Genomic DNA, 16,509 nt, shown 5'->3' with positions numbered 1-16,509 from the left:
AGAATAAGGGGTCGGCCATGAGATGAGGGCAGATTTCTTCACTGGGATGGTTTTGAACCTTTGGTTCTTCTTTGGAGAGTTCTTTCCAACTTTCTCCCTCTCATGTCTCGAGCTCGCACTCTTTAATGGCAGCACTTGTTTTCTCTAGTGCCCGCTTCCAATATCTCCGACAGGAATTGGCACCTCTACCACCCTGGGGGAAGAGGCCCTGTGGCGTAATGGGTAACGTCCCTGCCCCTGAGCCAGAAGCTCCGGAGTCTAGTCCCACCCCGGGACTTGATGGCCAAGGAAGGTGAGTTCAGGGAAAGTGTGGCCAAACAGGTTGAGTATCAACCTCCAAATCGTTTCATCACACGCCAGTGGTTGGCAGTAAGAGTGGGAGAGATTCCTGGTCAGCCATGGGATGGGAAGAATGTTGGAGCCTCCACCATCACTATCTATAGACCATAAGACATAGGAGCAGAAATTAGGCCATTCGGCCCATCGAGTCTGCTCCGCCATTCAATCATGGCTGATAAGTTTCTCAACCCCATTCTCCCACCTTCTCCCCGTAACTTTTGATCCCCTTACCAATCCAGAACCTATCTATCTCGGTCTTAAATACACTCAATGACCTGGCCTCCACAGCCTTCTGTGACAATGAATTCCATAGATTTACCATAGCTGCAGACTACAACATGCATGGTAAAGTGCGTGCTGCCACAGCTACTCGGACTCCCCAAATGAACTGTAACGCACATCCTGGTGTTGCGCAGAGTTTTAAAAACATAATCTTCTTATTCCTGTGCAGGAGTTTGCGGTACTGACGAAGGAGCTGAATCTGTGCCGGGAGCAGCTTCTGGAGAGGGAGGAGGAGATTGCAGAGCTCAAGGCCGAGAGGAACAATACCCGGGTGAGTACGAATTGCCTCGTTTCTGCAACCGGACGAGATCAGGAGCTTCTGAAGCTGCCGCCTCCTCTTTACTCCCGGCAAGTCCCGGCCCTTCCAGCCGACAGGAATCCTTATCCCAAACCTTCCTCCTTCCTCCTTCCGCCCTCCACTCGAGGCTACTGGGCAAAATTAAAGCACATGGGATTGGGAGTAATATAATGACATGGATAGAGAATTGGTTGACAGACCGGAAACAGAGAGTGGGAATAAATGGGTCTTTTTCCAGGTGGCAGGCGGTGATTAGTGATGTACCGCAGGGATCAGTGCTCGGGCCCCAGCTATTCACAATATATATAAATGACTTGGATGAGGGAACCAAATGCAATATTTCCAAGTTTGCTGATGACACCAAACTGGGCGGGGTTGTGAGAAGGATGCAAGGAGGCTTCAGGGTGATTTAGACAAGTTGTGTGTGTGGACAAACACATGGCAGATACAGTATAACGTGGATAAATGCGAAGTTATACACTTCAGTGTGAAAAACAGAAAGACAGAGTATTATTTAAATGGTGATGTATTGGGAAATGTGGATGTACAGAGGGATCTGGGTGTCCTTGTACACCAGTCAATGAAAGTGAACAGGCAGGTGCAGCAAACAATTAGGAAGGTAAATGGTATGTTGGCCTTCATTACAAGAGGATTTGAGTTCAGAAGTAGGGATGTCTTATTGCAGTTACCCAGTTCGACTGGGCCTGCATTCACTAGAGTTTAGAAAAATGAGGTGGGATCTGATTGAAACATATAAAATTCTAACAGGGCTGGACAGACTGAATGCAGGGAGGATGTTTCCCCTGGTTGGGGAGCCTAGAACCAGGGGTCACAGTCTCAGGATACAGGGGCAGGCCATTTGGGACTGAGATGAGGAAAGATTTCTTCACTCAGAGGGTGGTCAACCTGTGGAATTCTCTACCACAGAAGGCTGTAGAGGCCGGGTCACTGAGTATATTCAAGGAAGAAATTGATAAATTTTTGGATATTAGGGGCATCAAGGGGTAGGGAGAGAAAGTGGTTACATGACGTTGAATAGATATCATGATATTATTGAATGGTGGAGCAGGCTGAAAGGGCCGAATGGCCTACTCCGGCTCTTAGTTTCTATATCCCTCTGTTTCTGTTATGCTGGCTCTAGATAACCAGGAGGGAGAAAAACTGGAATTCTTTGGAAAAATAAATCGCAGTGGATCCCTGAGTGTCAGCAGTCGATTGCTGTACCCACTCTTTAAACGTGTGTATTTTCATAGTTGTCTTGGAACAGAACCCTAATGAAAACTGTGTTTCCATGTTGTCATTCTTCAGCGATCTCCAGCCCCTTTTCTGTGGCTAACGTAAGGTTCTAAAGGTGAAGGTTCACAGTCTCTCGAGGTCATTGCCGAATATCCCCTGGCCCACCAATTCTGTGAGAAAACAAGCGACTGAATAACTGTTCCATTTTTTTCTGATTGGAATGTGTCACCCACATGCTCGCGAACCTATATTGAGTCCCAGTTCGGCAACAACTCAACTTTAAAGTTCTCAATCTTGTTTTCAAATTTCCCCTCCTCCTATCTTTTTAATCTCCTCCAGCCTTTCGAGATCCCCAAGTTTCTCCAGTTTTAGCCTCCTGCACATCCTTGATTTTAATCACCCCACCATTGGTGGCCATGCCTTCCTTCAGCTGCCAAGGCCCTAAGGTCTGGAATTCCCTCCCTAAACCTTTCTGCCTCTCCACTGCAGGTGGTAAAGAAGGCAAATGGTATGTTGGCCTTCATAGCAAGAGGATTCGAGTACAGGAACAGGGATGTCTTGCTGCAATTGTACAGGGCCTTGGTGAGACCACACTTGGAATATAGTGTGCAGTTTTGATCTCCTTATCTGAGGAAGGATGTTCTTGCTATAGAGGGAGTGCAGCGAAGGTCTACCCGACTGATTCCTGGGATGGCGGGACTGACATACGAGGAGAGATTGAGTCCATTAGGATTATATTCGCTGGAGTTCAGAAGAATGAGGGGAGATCTCATAGGAAACCTATAAAATTCTAACAGGACTAGACAGGGTAGATGCAGGAAAGATGTTCCCGATGTTGGGGGAATCCAGAACCAGGGGTCACAGTCTGAGGATATGGGGTAGACCATTTAGGACTGAGATGAGGAGAAATTTCTTTATCCAGAGAGTGGTGAGCCTGTGGAATTCACTACCACAGAAAGTAGTTGAGGCCAAAACATTGTATGTTTTCAAGAAGGAGTTGGATATAGCTCTTGGGGAGAAAGGGATCAAAGGACATGGGGAGAAAGCGGGAGCAGGCTATTGACTTGGATGATCAGCCATGATCATGATGAATAGGGGAGCAGGCTCGAAGGGCCGAATGGCCTGCTCCTATTTTCTATGTCTATGTTTTCAGTGTTACTTCCCTTCCTTCCTTTAAGGCGCTCCTTAAAACCGACCTGTTTGTCCAAGATTTTAGTCAGGTTGGCCTAAACTGAAACTTGAGTCTGATAACGCTGCTGTGGAATGTTTTACGTTAAAGGTGTTTCATAAATGCAATAAGAGCAGAAAACGCTGGAAATGCTCAGCAGGCCTGGCAGCGCCTGGCTGGATTTTCGTGGGAGCTGGGCCAACTTCAGAGTTGGCAGGCAGTGCCCAGATGCAGAAGCTCCACCTCCCCCCTCCCCCCCCCCGCCCCCCAGTTCAGGCAGATCCCATTTTTGCCGCCGGCGGCGGGGGGGGGTGGGGAAAGGACCTAACAACCTTCTTTACACAACTGGGCCGAAGCCTGAGAGAAAGAAGGCTGCCCTTCAAGCCAGCCTGGCTTGGCACACGCCAGTCTCCATGGCCGCCTCCCAACCGCCGTTGGTGTCGGTGGTGATTGGGCCCGACTCGATCGTGCCCCCTTGCCCTCCCCAGAGTGAAAATCACGTGGGCAGGGCCTCGTTTCCATGGAGATGGTTCCTGCAGGTTTCCCACCTCAAGGCTCCCTGCAAAAAAAATCCAACCCAGAGCTTCAGGTCAATAACCTTTCATCAGGGCTTGGAGGAGTTAGAAATCGAGCAGATCAATCTTATTGACGAGTCTTGTTTCACGGATAAAGGGGCAGGCCGTTTAGGACATGGGGTGAGGAGGAATTTCTTCACCCAAGAGGATGGTGAATCTTTGGAATTCTCCACCCCAGAGGGGCTCAGTCACTGGGTATGCTCAAGACTGAGATCGCTAGATTTCTACATATTAAAAGCATCAAGCGATACAGGGGGTAGTGCAGGAAAATGAGGTTGAAGGAGAAGGCCAGCTATGATAAAAACAAAAAACTGCGGATGCTGGAAATCCAAAACAAAAAGAGAAATACCTGGAAAAACTCAGCAGGTCTGGCAGCATCAGCGGAGAAGAGCAAAGTTGACGTTTCGAGTCCTCATGAAGGGTCATGAGGACTCGAAACGTCAACTTTGCTCTTCTCCGCTGATGCTGCCAGACCTGCTGAGTTTTTCCAGGCCAGCTATGATGTTAGCCACAATAAGAGGTTATAGTAGAAGTATTAATCCAGACTCATCTTTTGGTTCAAGCTGGTTTATTCTTCAGGACAGCTCCTCAGTAACACTGGCTTCCACACAAAATGTCCCACCTGTATCTTTTTATTCTGTTTAGATGGGATAATCAATGCCCATCACTTGTTTAACTAGCAATTGTCTTTAACAAGGTGATTGCCAGGCAGTGCGATCGTTATTTATACATTGACACATGGTCTCATTGAATGGCAGAGCTAGAGGTGTCAGCTGTGGCTCAGTCCATAGCACCCTCGCCTTTGAACCAGAAGGTTGTGGGTTCATGTCCCACTCCTGGAAACCAAGAACTGTGATTGTACTCGAAAGAGTTGCAATCTGTGACTGTTGATAACTCGAAAGAATTTTTGAGGTGTCAGCTGTGGCTCAGTTCATAGCACCCTCGCCTTTGAATCAGAGGGTTGTGGGTTCATGTCCCACTCCCGGAAAACCAAGAACTGTGATTGTACTCGAAAGAGTTGCAATCTGTGACTGTTGATAACTCGAAAGAGTTTGAATGGCAGAGCTAGAGGTGTCAGCTGTGGCTCAGTTCATAGCACCCTCGCCTTTGAATCAGAGGGTTGTGGGTTCATGTCCCACTCCCGGAAACCAAGAACTGTGATTGTACTCGAAAGAGTTGCAATCTGTGACTGTTGATAACTCGAATGAGTTTCCACTCCCAGAAACCAAGAACTGTGATTGTACTCGAAAGAGTTGCAATCTGTGACTGTTGATAACTCGAAAGAGTTTGAATGGCAGAGCTAGAGGTGTCAACTGTGGCTCAGTTCATAGCACCCTCGCTTTTGAATCAGAGGGTTGTGGGTTCATGTCCCACTCCTGGAAACCAAGAACTGTGATTGTACTCGAAAGAGTTGCAATCTGTGACTGTTGATAACTCGAAAGAATTTTGAATGGCAGAGCTGGCTCAAAGGGCTGAATGGCCTACCCCTGCTCCTATTCCTTCTGTTCTTAAACAGATTTTAAGGAAGTACAGAGAAATGGAGGGTTGAGGGGAGGGGTGGGGGGGAAGGACAAAAGGGAAGGTCTGTGATAGGGTGGACGGCAGGAGAGGTTAAACAAAAGGGATGATCGTGCAGGGAAAGCGGACGTAGTAATGGGACAAGTGAAGAAACAATGGATGGGTCCAGAGAGGGGAGGGGGGCATCAAAGACAATAGCAGAGCCATCACCGTCACCAACTGCCTCTGAAAATAGGAGGTGTTATGACCTAACGTTGAGCTCAATGTTAAGGCTGGAAAGTGTCGACATAAATGCAAGTTGTTGTTCTCCGCAGCTGCTGCTGGAACATTTGGAGTGTCTTGTCTCACGCCACGAGCGTTCGCTCAGGATGACGGTGGTGAAGCGTCAAGCGCAGTCTCCCGCTGGCGTCTCCAGTGAGGTCGAAGTGCTCAAGGCCTTGAAGTCGCTCTTCGAACACCACAAAGCTTTGGATGAAAAGGTGTTGTCTCCCCTTCCCTGGTCTCTTCCTGTTCCTAGGCCCCGTGTATGGCTCCTGTTGGTGTAGTGAATGGTGGGCCATCTTTGCCAACACACTGAGGGGGTGTTATGGAATATTACAGCACAGAAGGAGCTTATTTGGCCCTGTGCCTGTGCCATCTCTTTGAAAGAGCTATTGAGTTAGTGCCACTCCCTGCCTGCTCTTACCCATAGCAGATTTTTCCTTTTCAAGTATTTATCCAATTCCCATTTGAAAGCTCCCACTGAATTAGGTTGCACTCACTTTCATATCGAGCATTTCACATCATCGTCACTTGTTGCTTAAAAACAGATTCTCCTCACTTTTGCTCAGTTCCTTTTTGCCAATTGCCTTAAATCTGAAAACCTCCTGCCAATGCAAACAGTTTCACCCTGTCAACTCGATCAAAACCCTTTGTCACTTTGAACGCCTTCATTAAGTTTCCCTTTATCCTTCCCTGCTCTGAGGAGAACAATCTCGTCTTCTCCAGTCTTCCCACGTAACTGAAGCCCGTCATCCCTGGAACCATTCTAGTAAATCTGCTCTGCGCCCTCTCCAAAGCCTTCACATTCTTCCTAAAGGCCGGTGCCCAGAATTGGACCCAATACTGCAGCTGAGGACTAACCAGTGACTTATACAGATTTAGAATAATTTCCTTGCTTTAGATTTTTTTTTAAATTCTTTCATGGGATGTGGGTGTCGCTGGCAATGCCAGCATTGTTTGCCCATCCCTAATTACCCTTGAACTGAGTGGATGGCTAGGCCATTTCAGAGACCAAAAAAATAAAAGCAAAGAACTGCGGATGCTGGAAATCCAAAACAAAAACAAAAGACAGAAATACCTGGAAAAACTCAGCAGGTCTGGCAGCATCGGCGGAGAAGAGCACAGTTGACGTTGACCCTTCAAGGGTCATGAGGACTCGAAACGTCAACTGTGCTCTTCTCCGCCGATGCTGCCAGAAGGGTCATGAGGACTCGAAACGTCAACTGTGCTCTTCTCCGCCGATGCTGCCAGAAGGGTCATGAGGACTCGAAACGTCAACTGTGCTCTTCTCCACCGATGCTGCCAGACCTGCTGAGTTTTTCCAGGTATTTCTGTCTTTGGTTTTTATTTCAGAGGGGGCAGTTAAGAGTCAACCACATTGCTGTGGGTCTGGAGTCACATGTAGGCCAGGCCAGATAAGAATGGCAGATTTCCCTTCCCTAAAGGACACTAGCGAACCAGATGGGTTTTTAACAACAATCGATGATAGTTTCATGGTCACTATTACTGAGACAAGCTTCATATTCCAGATTTTTCCTTTATTAATTAAATTTAAATTCCACCAGCTGGGATGGTGGGGTTTGAGCCTATGTGCTCAGGGCTTTAGCCTGGGCCTCTGGGATTACTAGTCCGGCGGCATTACCACTACATGAACGTCTCCCTCAAATTTAATTTTGTTCCTTTTCTTATAAAGTCACGTTCTCTGAATTATTCGACTGGACATCTGTGCACTTTTTCTCTGTCACCTTCTGAGGTACTGAAGGCAAAGAAGTCAATCTTTTCTGCTTGTTGTGGTAGGTACGGGAGAGACTGCGGGTGGCGTTGGAAAGAGTCTCGATCCTGGAAGAAGAGCTCGAGACGACAGCCCAGGACGTGAGTGCTCTGCGCTTTAAAAGCACCGTGCAGCGCCGGAAGAAACCCTGTCCAGATCTGGGCTGAAAAATCACCCTTGAAACTATTCCCACCCTCACAGTGAGAGTCCAGCTCCTCCGTTCTGGCAAGGCTTGAATGGATTCTCTCTCTACTGTGGCTTTTCAGGGAAAGATCTGGAACAGGGAGGCAGACTGGGCAACCCTTTCCCCAAAATACTGCTAAAAGAAGCGGGAAAAAAAATTCATTTGTTAAAATTTAGGATAATTCTCTCACCATGGGCTGACAAGTGGCAAGTAACATTTGTGCCACACAAGTGCCAGGCAATCACCATCTCCAGCAAGAGAAAATCCAACCATCTCCCCATGACATTTACTGGCATTACCATCACTGAATCCCCCACTGTCAACATCCTGGGGGTTATCATTGACCAGAAATTGAACTGGACTAGCCATATAAATACTGTGGCTACAAGAGCAGGTCAGAGGCTGGGAATTCTGTGGTGATTAACTCACCTCCTGACTCCCCAAAGCCTGTCCACCATTTAAAAGGCACAAGTCAGGAGTGTGATGGAATACTCTCCGCTTGCCTGGATAAGTGTGGCTCCAACGAAACTCAGGAAGCTCGACACTATCCAGGACAAAGCAGCCCGCTTGATCGGCATCCCACTCACCAACATTCACTCCCTCCACCACCAACACACAGTTGCAGCAGTGTGTGTACCATCTACAAGATGCACTGCGGGAACTCACCAAGCCTCCTTAGGCAGCACCTTCCAAACCCGTAACCTTTACTACCTAGAAGGACAAGGGCAGCAGATAGATGGGAACACCACCACCTGGAAGTTCCCCTCCAAGTGGTGTACACCATCCTGACTAGGAAATACATCGGCCGTTCCTTCACTGTCGCCGGGTCAAAATCCTGGAACTCCCTCCCTAACAGCGCTGTGGGTGTACCTACACCACATGGACTGCAGCGGCTGAAGAAGGCGGCTCACCACCACCTTCTCAAGGGGCAATTAAGGATGGGCAACTAATGCTGGCCTTGCCACTGACGCCCATGTCCTGTGAAAGAATAAGGAAAAAGCCATAAACAAGTGCTCCGAATGATAAAGCAGTTGAATCACGGCAGGTAATCGTGAAGTTTCGAGATTAATTGACCTGATTTCCCACCTACCATTTTAAATGGATGGCAAATGAGGCAGCGCCAGTTTTCCTGAGCACTGCCCTCTGCCTTCCTTCTCACCCAGAGTGGGCGACCAGTCCCATGGAGTGGTGATCATTGGCTTTGATGCCGTAAGGTCGTGCCACTGCTGATTCAGAATCAATCTGACACACACACGTTCCCCTGTGAAGGCTGGGCTGAGTTTTCATGGCGGGGGGAGGGGATTGCGGTTCGGGGAGAGAGGGGGGCGAGCGGGCGATTAACCGAGTCCCTTTCGTCTTTCCCGCGGGCAGAGGCTGATGAACGGAACGGCGCTAACCGGAGACGGTGACTCTGAGTGCCACGACCTGATCGAGAGGCAGAGCTCCGAGCTGCTGCAGATGAAGGAGCGCCTGGCTGCGCTGTGCCGGAAGGCTGCCGAGGTTGAGGAAGAGCTGAGCACGGCGCGGAAGGACCTGATCAAGTCGGAGGAGGTGAACTCCAAGCTCCAGCGGGATTTGAAAGAGGTACCAGTTTTTTGAGACTAACTGTTGACGCCTTTAACACGTTGGGTTAAATAAAGTGCTGCCCCTTGGCCTGGTGAAGATTCTGACATGAGTTCTCACAAGACGGTTTGAGGTAACAGCCTAGCGTTAATAATACAGCAGCTCCATTGTTTGCCATTTTACTGGAGAGATTAATATGTTTTAACGACTCCCTCAAAGCAGGAGTGTCACATGAACCAAAGCGCTGGCTCACCAACGCCAACAGTCGTTTAGAGGTTATTGATTTTACTGAGGTTTCCCCTTGCAGTTGCTGAGACTGCTCTGTTTACCTTTTGACTACAGACGGCACGGGGTGGACATTTGTTTTGATTCTTGGAGGTGGATGAGAATTAAATCGATTTGCATTCCTGTTTGCTTACTCCACGTCCCCCTCACTCAGCTTCCTGCGGGGATGACCCTTTGAGTCAGGGGGACAGGGAAAGCAACCACCATTCCTTGTGGTTTCTAGAGGGTGGTTCTCCCATGGTCGTGGGGAGAGGAGAGAGTGGCAGTTCGGGTCCTCATTGGTTTCACTTCCTCCCAGTGGAGCGCAACTCTACCACTCGAAACTTTGCTTTGCAAGTGGGTATCAATTTAAATGTGTGCTTTTCTGTGTTAGAAAGGAAGAACTTGCATTTCTAAAGCACCTTTCGCCGCCTCAGGCCATTCCAAACTGTTTAACAGCCTATTAAGTACTTTTTGGTGATTGTTGTACCATAGGGAACATGGCAGACAATTTTTGCACAGCAGGATTCCACACACAGCACTGGGGTGATGACCAGATAATCTGCTTTCGTGATGTTAGTTGCAGAGAATGCCCCACTGATCTTCGACAAAACTGTGGCCATGGAATCTTTTATGTCCAACTGAGAGGGCAGACGGGGGCTTTAACTTCTCACCCAATAGATGGCACCTCCAACCAGTGTGGCACTCTCTTAGTATTGCGGGGGTATGTCAGCCTGGATTGTGTGCTCAAGTCTCTGGAGTGGGACTCAAGAGGTGAGGGTGTTCCCCACTCAGTCAAAGCTGACGCCGTTGAGGAGGGGACTTTGTGTGCTCTTGCTAAAAGCGCTGCCTGGGACATTCTCATCCAAGTCATCAAATGACCTTGGTTTTTTTTACATTCGTTCATGGAATTGGGGTGTGGTTGGCTAGGCCAGAATTTATTGGCCATCCCTAATTGCCCTTGAGAACTGAGTGGCTGGCGGGGCTATTTCAGAGGGCAATTAAGAGTCAACCACATTGCTGTGGGCCTGGAGTCATGTGTAGGCCAGACCAGGTAAGGACAGCAGATTTCCTTCCCTAAAGGGCGTTAGTGAACCAGATGGGGTTTTTACAACAATCGACAATGATTTCATTAGACTTTTAATTCCAGATTTTTATTGAATTGGATTTGAACCCAGTCCCCAGAGCATTACCCTGGGTTTCTGAATTACTAGTGAAAATACTACTACACCACTGCCTTCCCTTGTGCCCTCCCTCTCTCTGTAACCTCCACCGACCCTACAATCCTCCGAGATCGCTGCACTCCTCCAATTCTGTCTGTTTTGTTTGTTCTACTGATGTGGGCGTCGCTGGCTGGGCCCAGCATTTATTGCCCATCCCTAATTGCCCTTGAGAAGGTGGGGGTGAGCTGCTTCTTGAACCGCTGCAGTCCGTGTGGTGTAGGTACACCCACAGTGCTGTTAGGGAGGGAGTTCCAGGATTTTGACCCAGTGACAGTGAAGGAATGGCAGTTTAGTGCCAAGTCAGGATGGGTGTGTAACTTGGAGGGGATCTTGCAGGTGGTGGTGTTCCCATGCCCTTGTCATTCTAGGTGGTAGAGCATTGAGCATTCCCGATCTTCTTTATCCCACCATTGCCTTCAATTGCCTGGATCTTAAGCTCTGGAAATAATTTTCTAAACCTCTCCACCTCTCTCTCCTCCTTTAAAACCCTCCCTAAAACCTACCTCTTTGACCAAGCTTTTGGACATCCATCCATCCTAATTATCTCCATAAATAGCTCAGTGTCAAATTTTGTTTGACAATCGCTCTTGTGAAGCGCCTTGGAACATTTCTATTAGAGTAAAGGCACTATATAATGTTGGTGTTGTTGTTGTTATTATTGTTCCCACTCTCCAGGGTGTTCTACCATGCAGATTTTGGGATGGTGGCTATTCAAACTCTCCTTATAGACAATTGCTCTTCATTTCCCCTGTTTAGGCCTTAGCACAAAGAGAAGACATGGAAGAGAGGATAACAACACTGGAGAAACGCTACCTCAGTGCACAGCGCGAAGCTACATCACTTCATGATGCCAACGATAAGTTGGAGAATGAGTTGGCCAGCAAGGAGTCCCTCCTCAAGCAGGTAAATGCTCCTGTTTTCTCTTAGAGTCTGGGTCGAATAGAGACCTTTCATTGTGCAAGGCTGAATGGGCAAAACAAATTCACTCTTTTTAAAACCAGATAGGGGGCAGCTTCTACTATAACTTCACCTCCATGCTCACTTCTTCAGGCATGAGTTCGCCCTGTCTTCAACCGATCCTTTCACCTCCCTCTAGCTGGCCCCTCCCTCTAGCCTCTTACCTGCGCTTGATCTTTTCGTTGAGAACTGTTGGCGTGACATCAGCCGTCTCAATTTCTCTGCTCTTCTCACCCACTCCAACCTGTCTCCTCCTGAACTCATCGCACTCCGTTCTCTCAGGTCCAACCCTGACTTTTTGATCAAAGCTGCTGACAAGGGTGGTGCTCTTGTTGTCTGGCGTACCAACCTCTACCTCGCAGAGGCTGAGCACCAACTCTCAGACTCTTCATCCTACCTCCCCCCGGACCATGACCCCGCCACCGACCATCAAGTCATTGAGCTCATCCCCTCTGGAGATCTTCCCTCCACAGCTTCGAACCTCATAGTCCCTCAGCTTCGCACAGCCCTCCTCTACCTCCTTCCCACAATCCACAAACAGGACCGTCCTAGTACACCCATTGTTTCAGCCCGTCCCTGCCCCACTGAACTAATTTCTTCTTATCTTGACTCTATTCTCTCTGCCCTTATCCAGTCTCTTCCCACCTACATCCGTGATTTCTCTGATGCCCTATGTCATTTTAATAATTTCCAGTTTCCTGGCCCTAACCACCTCCTCTTCACAATGGACGTCTATGTTACGATCACAGCTGAAGTTAACACTGGACAAGTCAGATCCCAGAGTGAAACCTGGCTCAGTAGATCCTAACTTTGTTTCTTTTTTAAGAAACCATGGAGGTCGGTTACTGAACACATTCACAAGAGTCTGCCAGTATACTGTTAACACAAAGAATTAAATGTTTATTAAACAAGAAAAAAATGAACTAGGCAAAAAGGTTGGAAAGATTTCAATACAGATACCAGAAAATGATTCAAACTCTCACTATTCCTTTTATCCCAGCAACCCTTACAGACACACAACCCCAGTGAAGATTTATCACTGTCTCAACGCTAAGGTTTCTGGCTTGGGTTAGCTCAGTTTCAAACAGTTTTCTACCCACAGACTTCTGAGCATTGACTAGATGCTTTTCTTCAGCTGGTATCTCTCCCTGAGACACCCCAAAACCGCAACCTAAACTCACTATTACTTCAACATCAGAGCAAACACATGAGTTCCCTAAACTCAGTTCCCCAGCAGGTTTGCAGGATTTTTTATCTGAGAGATTAGACCTTCTGTCTGCCCTCTCTGGTATACACACACATGAACGAACTGACCACCTTCCTGTGCTTCCCGATCTCTCCCTGTGGTCTCTGAACCCCTGTCGCTAGGCAACAGCACAGTTTTTTCTACTTTGTTTTTTTTAACTTCACTGAACTAATGCTTTAGTAACCCATCTCTTCACTTCAAAAGTTGTTAAACCTCATTAAAATGCATGTCTACAAACAAGGCCCCAGAACTCCTGACACCCAGCTCACAAAAACCTCTAAATGAAACTAAATCCAGGTTTCATCATTCTTAACACCCAAATACAAAATATAAATTAAAATGAAAGCTATACTTTGTTCCTAACAATATTTAATCCCTCTACACCTCCATCCCCCACCAGGATGGTCTGAGGGCTCTCCACTTTTTCCTTGAACAGAGGCCCGAACAATCCCCATCCACCACTACTTTCCTCCGTCTGGCTGAACTTGTTCTCTCACTGAACAATTTCTCCTTAAACTTGTCTCACTCCCTCCAAATAAAAGGTGTGGCTTTGGGTACCCGCATGGGCCCCAGTTATGCCTGTCTTTTTATGGGGTATGTGGAACATTCCTCGTTCCAGTCCGACTCCGGCCCCTCTGGCCCTTCTGCCAATTATCTTAAACCTGCGTCCTCTGGTTACCAACCCTCCTGCCAGTGGAAACCGTTTCTCCTTGCCTGTTCTCTTAAAACCCCCTCATCCTCTGGAAACCCCTGTAAAACCTCAACCTCCTCTGCTCTCAGGAGGACAGGCCCATCTTCTCCAATCGCTCCACATAACTGAAGTCTCACATCCCTGGCACCATTCCGGTAAATCCCTTCTGCACCCTCTCCAAAGCCTTAAAACAGGGGTCCAGATTCTAGTGTTCAGCCACTTGGTCCCGTAGTTTGGCTCCCCAGTCATTGGTTAATGGAGCCACTGGACGTCTTCCATATTGGTTATCAGTAAATTACCCCGACTGTTGGACCCATTCCCACAGGATAATGCTCTTGGACCCAATTAAAATGGTCAGGAGAATGTTTCATGAGGTTGCAATTTCTCGGTCTGCTGTTGAGTGGCAAGATCAGAGAGTTCACAGAACCAGTCTGGACATATAAGAAGTGACTGACTGCATGTGGTGCTATCTGGAACGTGTGCAAGGCATCGTTGAGTTATTCAGAGCTTGGAGCAAGTATATGTTTAGAATTCAGCCAGGAAACCAGGTCTGCTTCTTGCCCTCTGGGTGATCCAGTCTTTTTCACATTGTCGTTGTAAGTGCCCCTCGCGAGGGCGTAGATTCTTACTGCACAGAAGGAGGCCATTAAGCCCTCTTTAATGTGCCAGCTCTTTGAAAGAGCTGTCGAATTAGCCTCACTCCCTCCGCTCTTTCCCTCCCCCCCACCAGCCCCGCAAATATTTCCCCTTCAAGAATTGATCCAGCACCCTTATGAAAGTCACTGTTGAATCTGCTCCCGTCGTCCTTTCAGGCAGCGCGTTCCGGATCACAAAAAGTCGCCGCGTTTTTATAAAATAAAAATCTCCTCGGCCTGAATTTTTTCCCCCTCGGCGGGAGCGGCCGGAGAGTCGCCCGCGATTGGCTCCGATCCGCGATTTCACGCGGGCCGGCCAATTAAATCCTGCCTGGATCGCGAGCAGCAGCGCTGAGCGCTACCTGTGCGGGCGGGCGTGGGGAGGAGGGAGAGCCGGGCCTAGCGCTCAATTCGTGCCTGTGCTTGAGTAAAAAGCGCTTCAATCTCCCCGGGGGGCGGGGGGCACGGAGCTGCCTCAGGGAGACTGAAGCGCTCTTTTAAAAAAAAAACAAATAAAGGCATTAAAAACGTCACGAGACACGTCCCATCTCGTGTGACTGTGTCGCATGAGGCGGGGCACGTTTTTATTTTCAAAATAAAGTTTTTTATTTAATTCGTATCAGCTTCAGGAAGCCTCGTCCCTCTCGTGGATGAGGTTTCCTAAAAAAAACGTAAAGGCCGCTTAGGCCTTTTCGCCTGCCCCGCCCACCGTTAGGCCGGACGGTCAGCGTGAAGTTCAAGCTAATTAGTGCGTCGATGGCCTCAATAGGCCTTTCAGTTATTGGCGGGCGCGCGCCCACCGAACGAAATGTCGCGCAATGATGTCAGGACGCACGCCCGATGTCATCGTGCATCATATGACGCTCGGGTGCGTTGGGCGTACGCCCACACACAGAAGGTAAAATTCTGGCCCTCGTCTCTCCCCTGGTTCTTTTGTCAATTATCTTAATTCCTCATCCCCTCGTTCCCAACCTTCTTGCCACGGGAAACAGCTTCTCCTTATTTACTCTGTCAAAACTCTTCGTGGTTTTGAAGACTTCTTTTTAATCTCCCACATGATCTTCTCAGCCCTAAGAAGAGCAATCCCCCAGTTTCTCCACGTAAACTCAAGTCCCAAGTCCCTGGCACCATTCCTGGTAAATCTCCTCTGCACCCTCACCAAAGCCGTGGCAACCTCTCTGAGACGTGCTGCCCAGAATTGGCCACAATACTCCCGCTGAGGCCCAACCCAACCGGTGTTTATAAAGGGTTGGAATAATCTCCTTGCCCCTGTCCTGCCTGCATAGAGCCCAGGACCCTGCGTGCGTTGAAAACCAGGCTGCCGCGGGTTCCCCTGTGTTTGGGTCTCTCCGGCGTGGCGAGAGCGTGCCTTGCCCTGCCGGGCCGTCCACTCACCAGAGACGCGTTGCCTTTTCAGAGCGAGGAGAAGAACCGGCAGCTCCAGGAATGGCTGGACTCCTCCAAACAGAAGCTGCAGCAGACAATGAGGAAGGCGGAGACCCTCCCGGAGGTGGAGGCGGAGTTGGCGCAGCGGGTGGCCGCTCTGAACAAGGTACAGCCGCGCGCGCAGGGTTCCCTCTCGGGCCACCACAAGCTCTGCTCCGACTGCCTTTCTATAGCGCCTCGCACCACCCCGCTGCACTTTCGAGCCATTGAAGTACTTTTGAAGTGCGGTCACTTTTGTAATGTAGGAAATGTGGTGACCAATTTTCGCATAGCAAGATCCCACCATCAGAAAATGACCAGTTAATCAGTTTTACTGATATTGGTTTTGGCGGGGGTGGGGGGGTTGGGTGGCCGATACTGTTTCAGGACATGGGAGAGACCTCTCTTGTTCTTTGAAATAACGCTGCAGGGTATTTGACGTCCACCTGAGCGGGTAGACCAGGCCTCGGTTTAATATCTCATCTGGAAGACAGCCCCCACTCCGCACTCAGCCCCACACTGGGAGCGTCAGCCTGGACCCACGGTCTCAAGTCCCTGGTGGGGGTCCCCAACCTTCTGACCCGGAGGCGGGGAGTGTTTTTACTTTATTCGTTTTTTTGGGATGCGAGGGTCGCTGGCAAGGCCGGCATTTATTGCCCAACCCTAATCGCCCTAAAGACATTGATGTGAGCCACTGGTGTGAATCCGGAGTCACCATGTGGGCCAGGCCGGGTAAGGAGGGCAGATTTCCTTCCCTAAAAGGGGGCATTAGTGAACCAGATGGGTTTTTACAATAATCAGTGATAATTGTCATGGTCGCCGTTACTGAGACTAGCTTTCAATCTCAGGTTTTATCAATTGAGTTTAAATCCC

General features: G+C 48.8%; 1 protein-coding gene across 6 annotated transcripts in view; it reads left to right on the top strand.

Moving 5' to 3' along the window:
- LOC144669379 (liprin-alpha-3-like) overlaps positions 1 to 16,509 on the top strand; it is a 206,040-nt gene that overhangs the window by 72,063 nt on the left and 117,468 nt on the right. For 5 of the 6 annotated variants that reach the window (XM_078531767.1, XM_078531768.1, XM_078531765.1 and 2 more), the window contains exons 3-8: positions 791 to 892; positions 5,731 to 5,895; positions 7,475 to 7,549; positions 9,004 to 9,216; positions 11,439 to 11,585; positions 15,629 to 15,763. In XM_078531767.1, the coding sequence (XP_078387893.1) occupies positions 791 to 892; positions 5,731 to 5,895; positions 7,475 to 7,549; positions 9,004 to 9,216; positions 11,439 to 11,585; positions 15,629 to 15,763 (837 nt within the window). The remainder of the gene's footprint in view (positions 1 to 790; positions 893 to 5,730; positions 5,896 to 7,474; positions 7,550 to 9,003; positions 9,217 to 11,438; positions 11,586 to 15,628; positions 15,764 to 16,509) is intronic. The other variant, XM_078531769.1, reaches the window with a different exon arrangement.

This window comes from Cetorhinus maximus, chromosome 29 (assembly GCF_964194155.1).
Source record: "Cetorhinus maximus chromosome 29, sCetMax3.hap1.1, whole genome shotgun sequence".
NCBI classification, from domain to species: domain Eukaryota; kingdom Metazoa; phylum Chordata; class Chondrichthyes; order Lamniformes; family Cetorhinidae; genus Cetorhinus; species Cetorhinus maximus.
The sequence above is the reverse complement of the archived record's forward strand: the minus strand, read 5'-3'. Positions and strand labels throughout refer to the sequence as shown.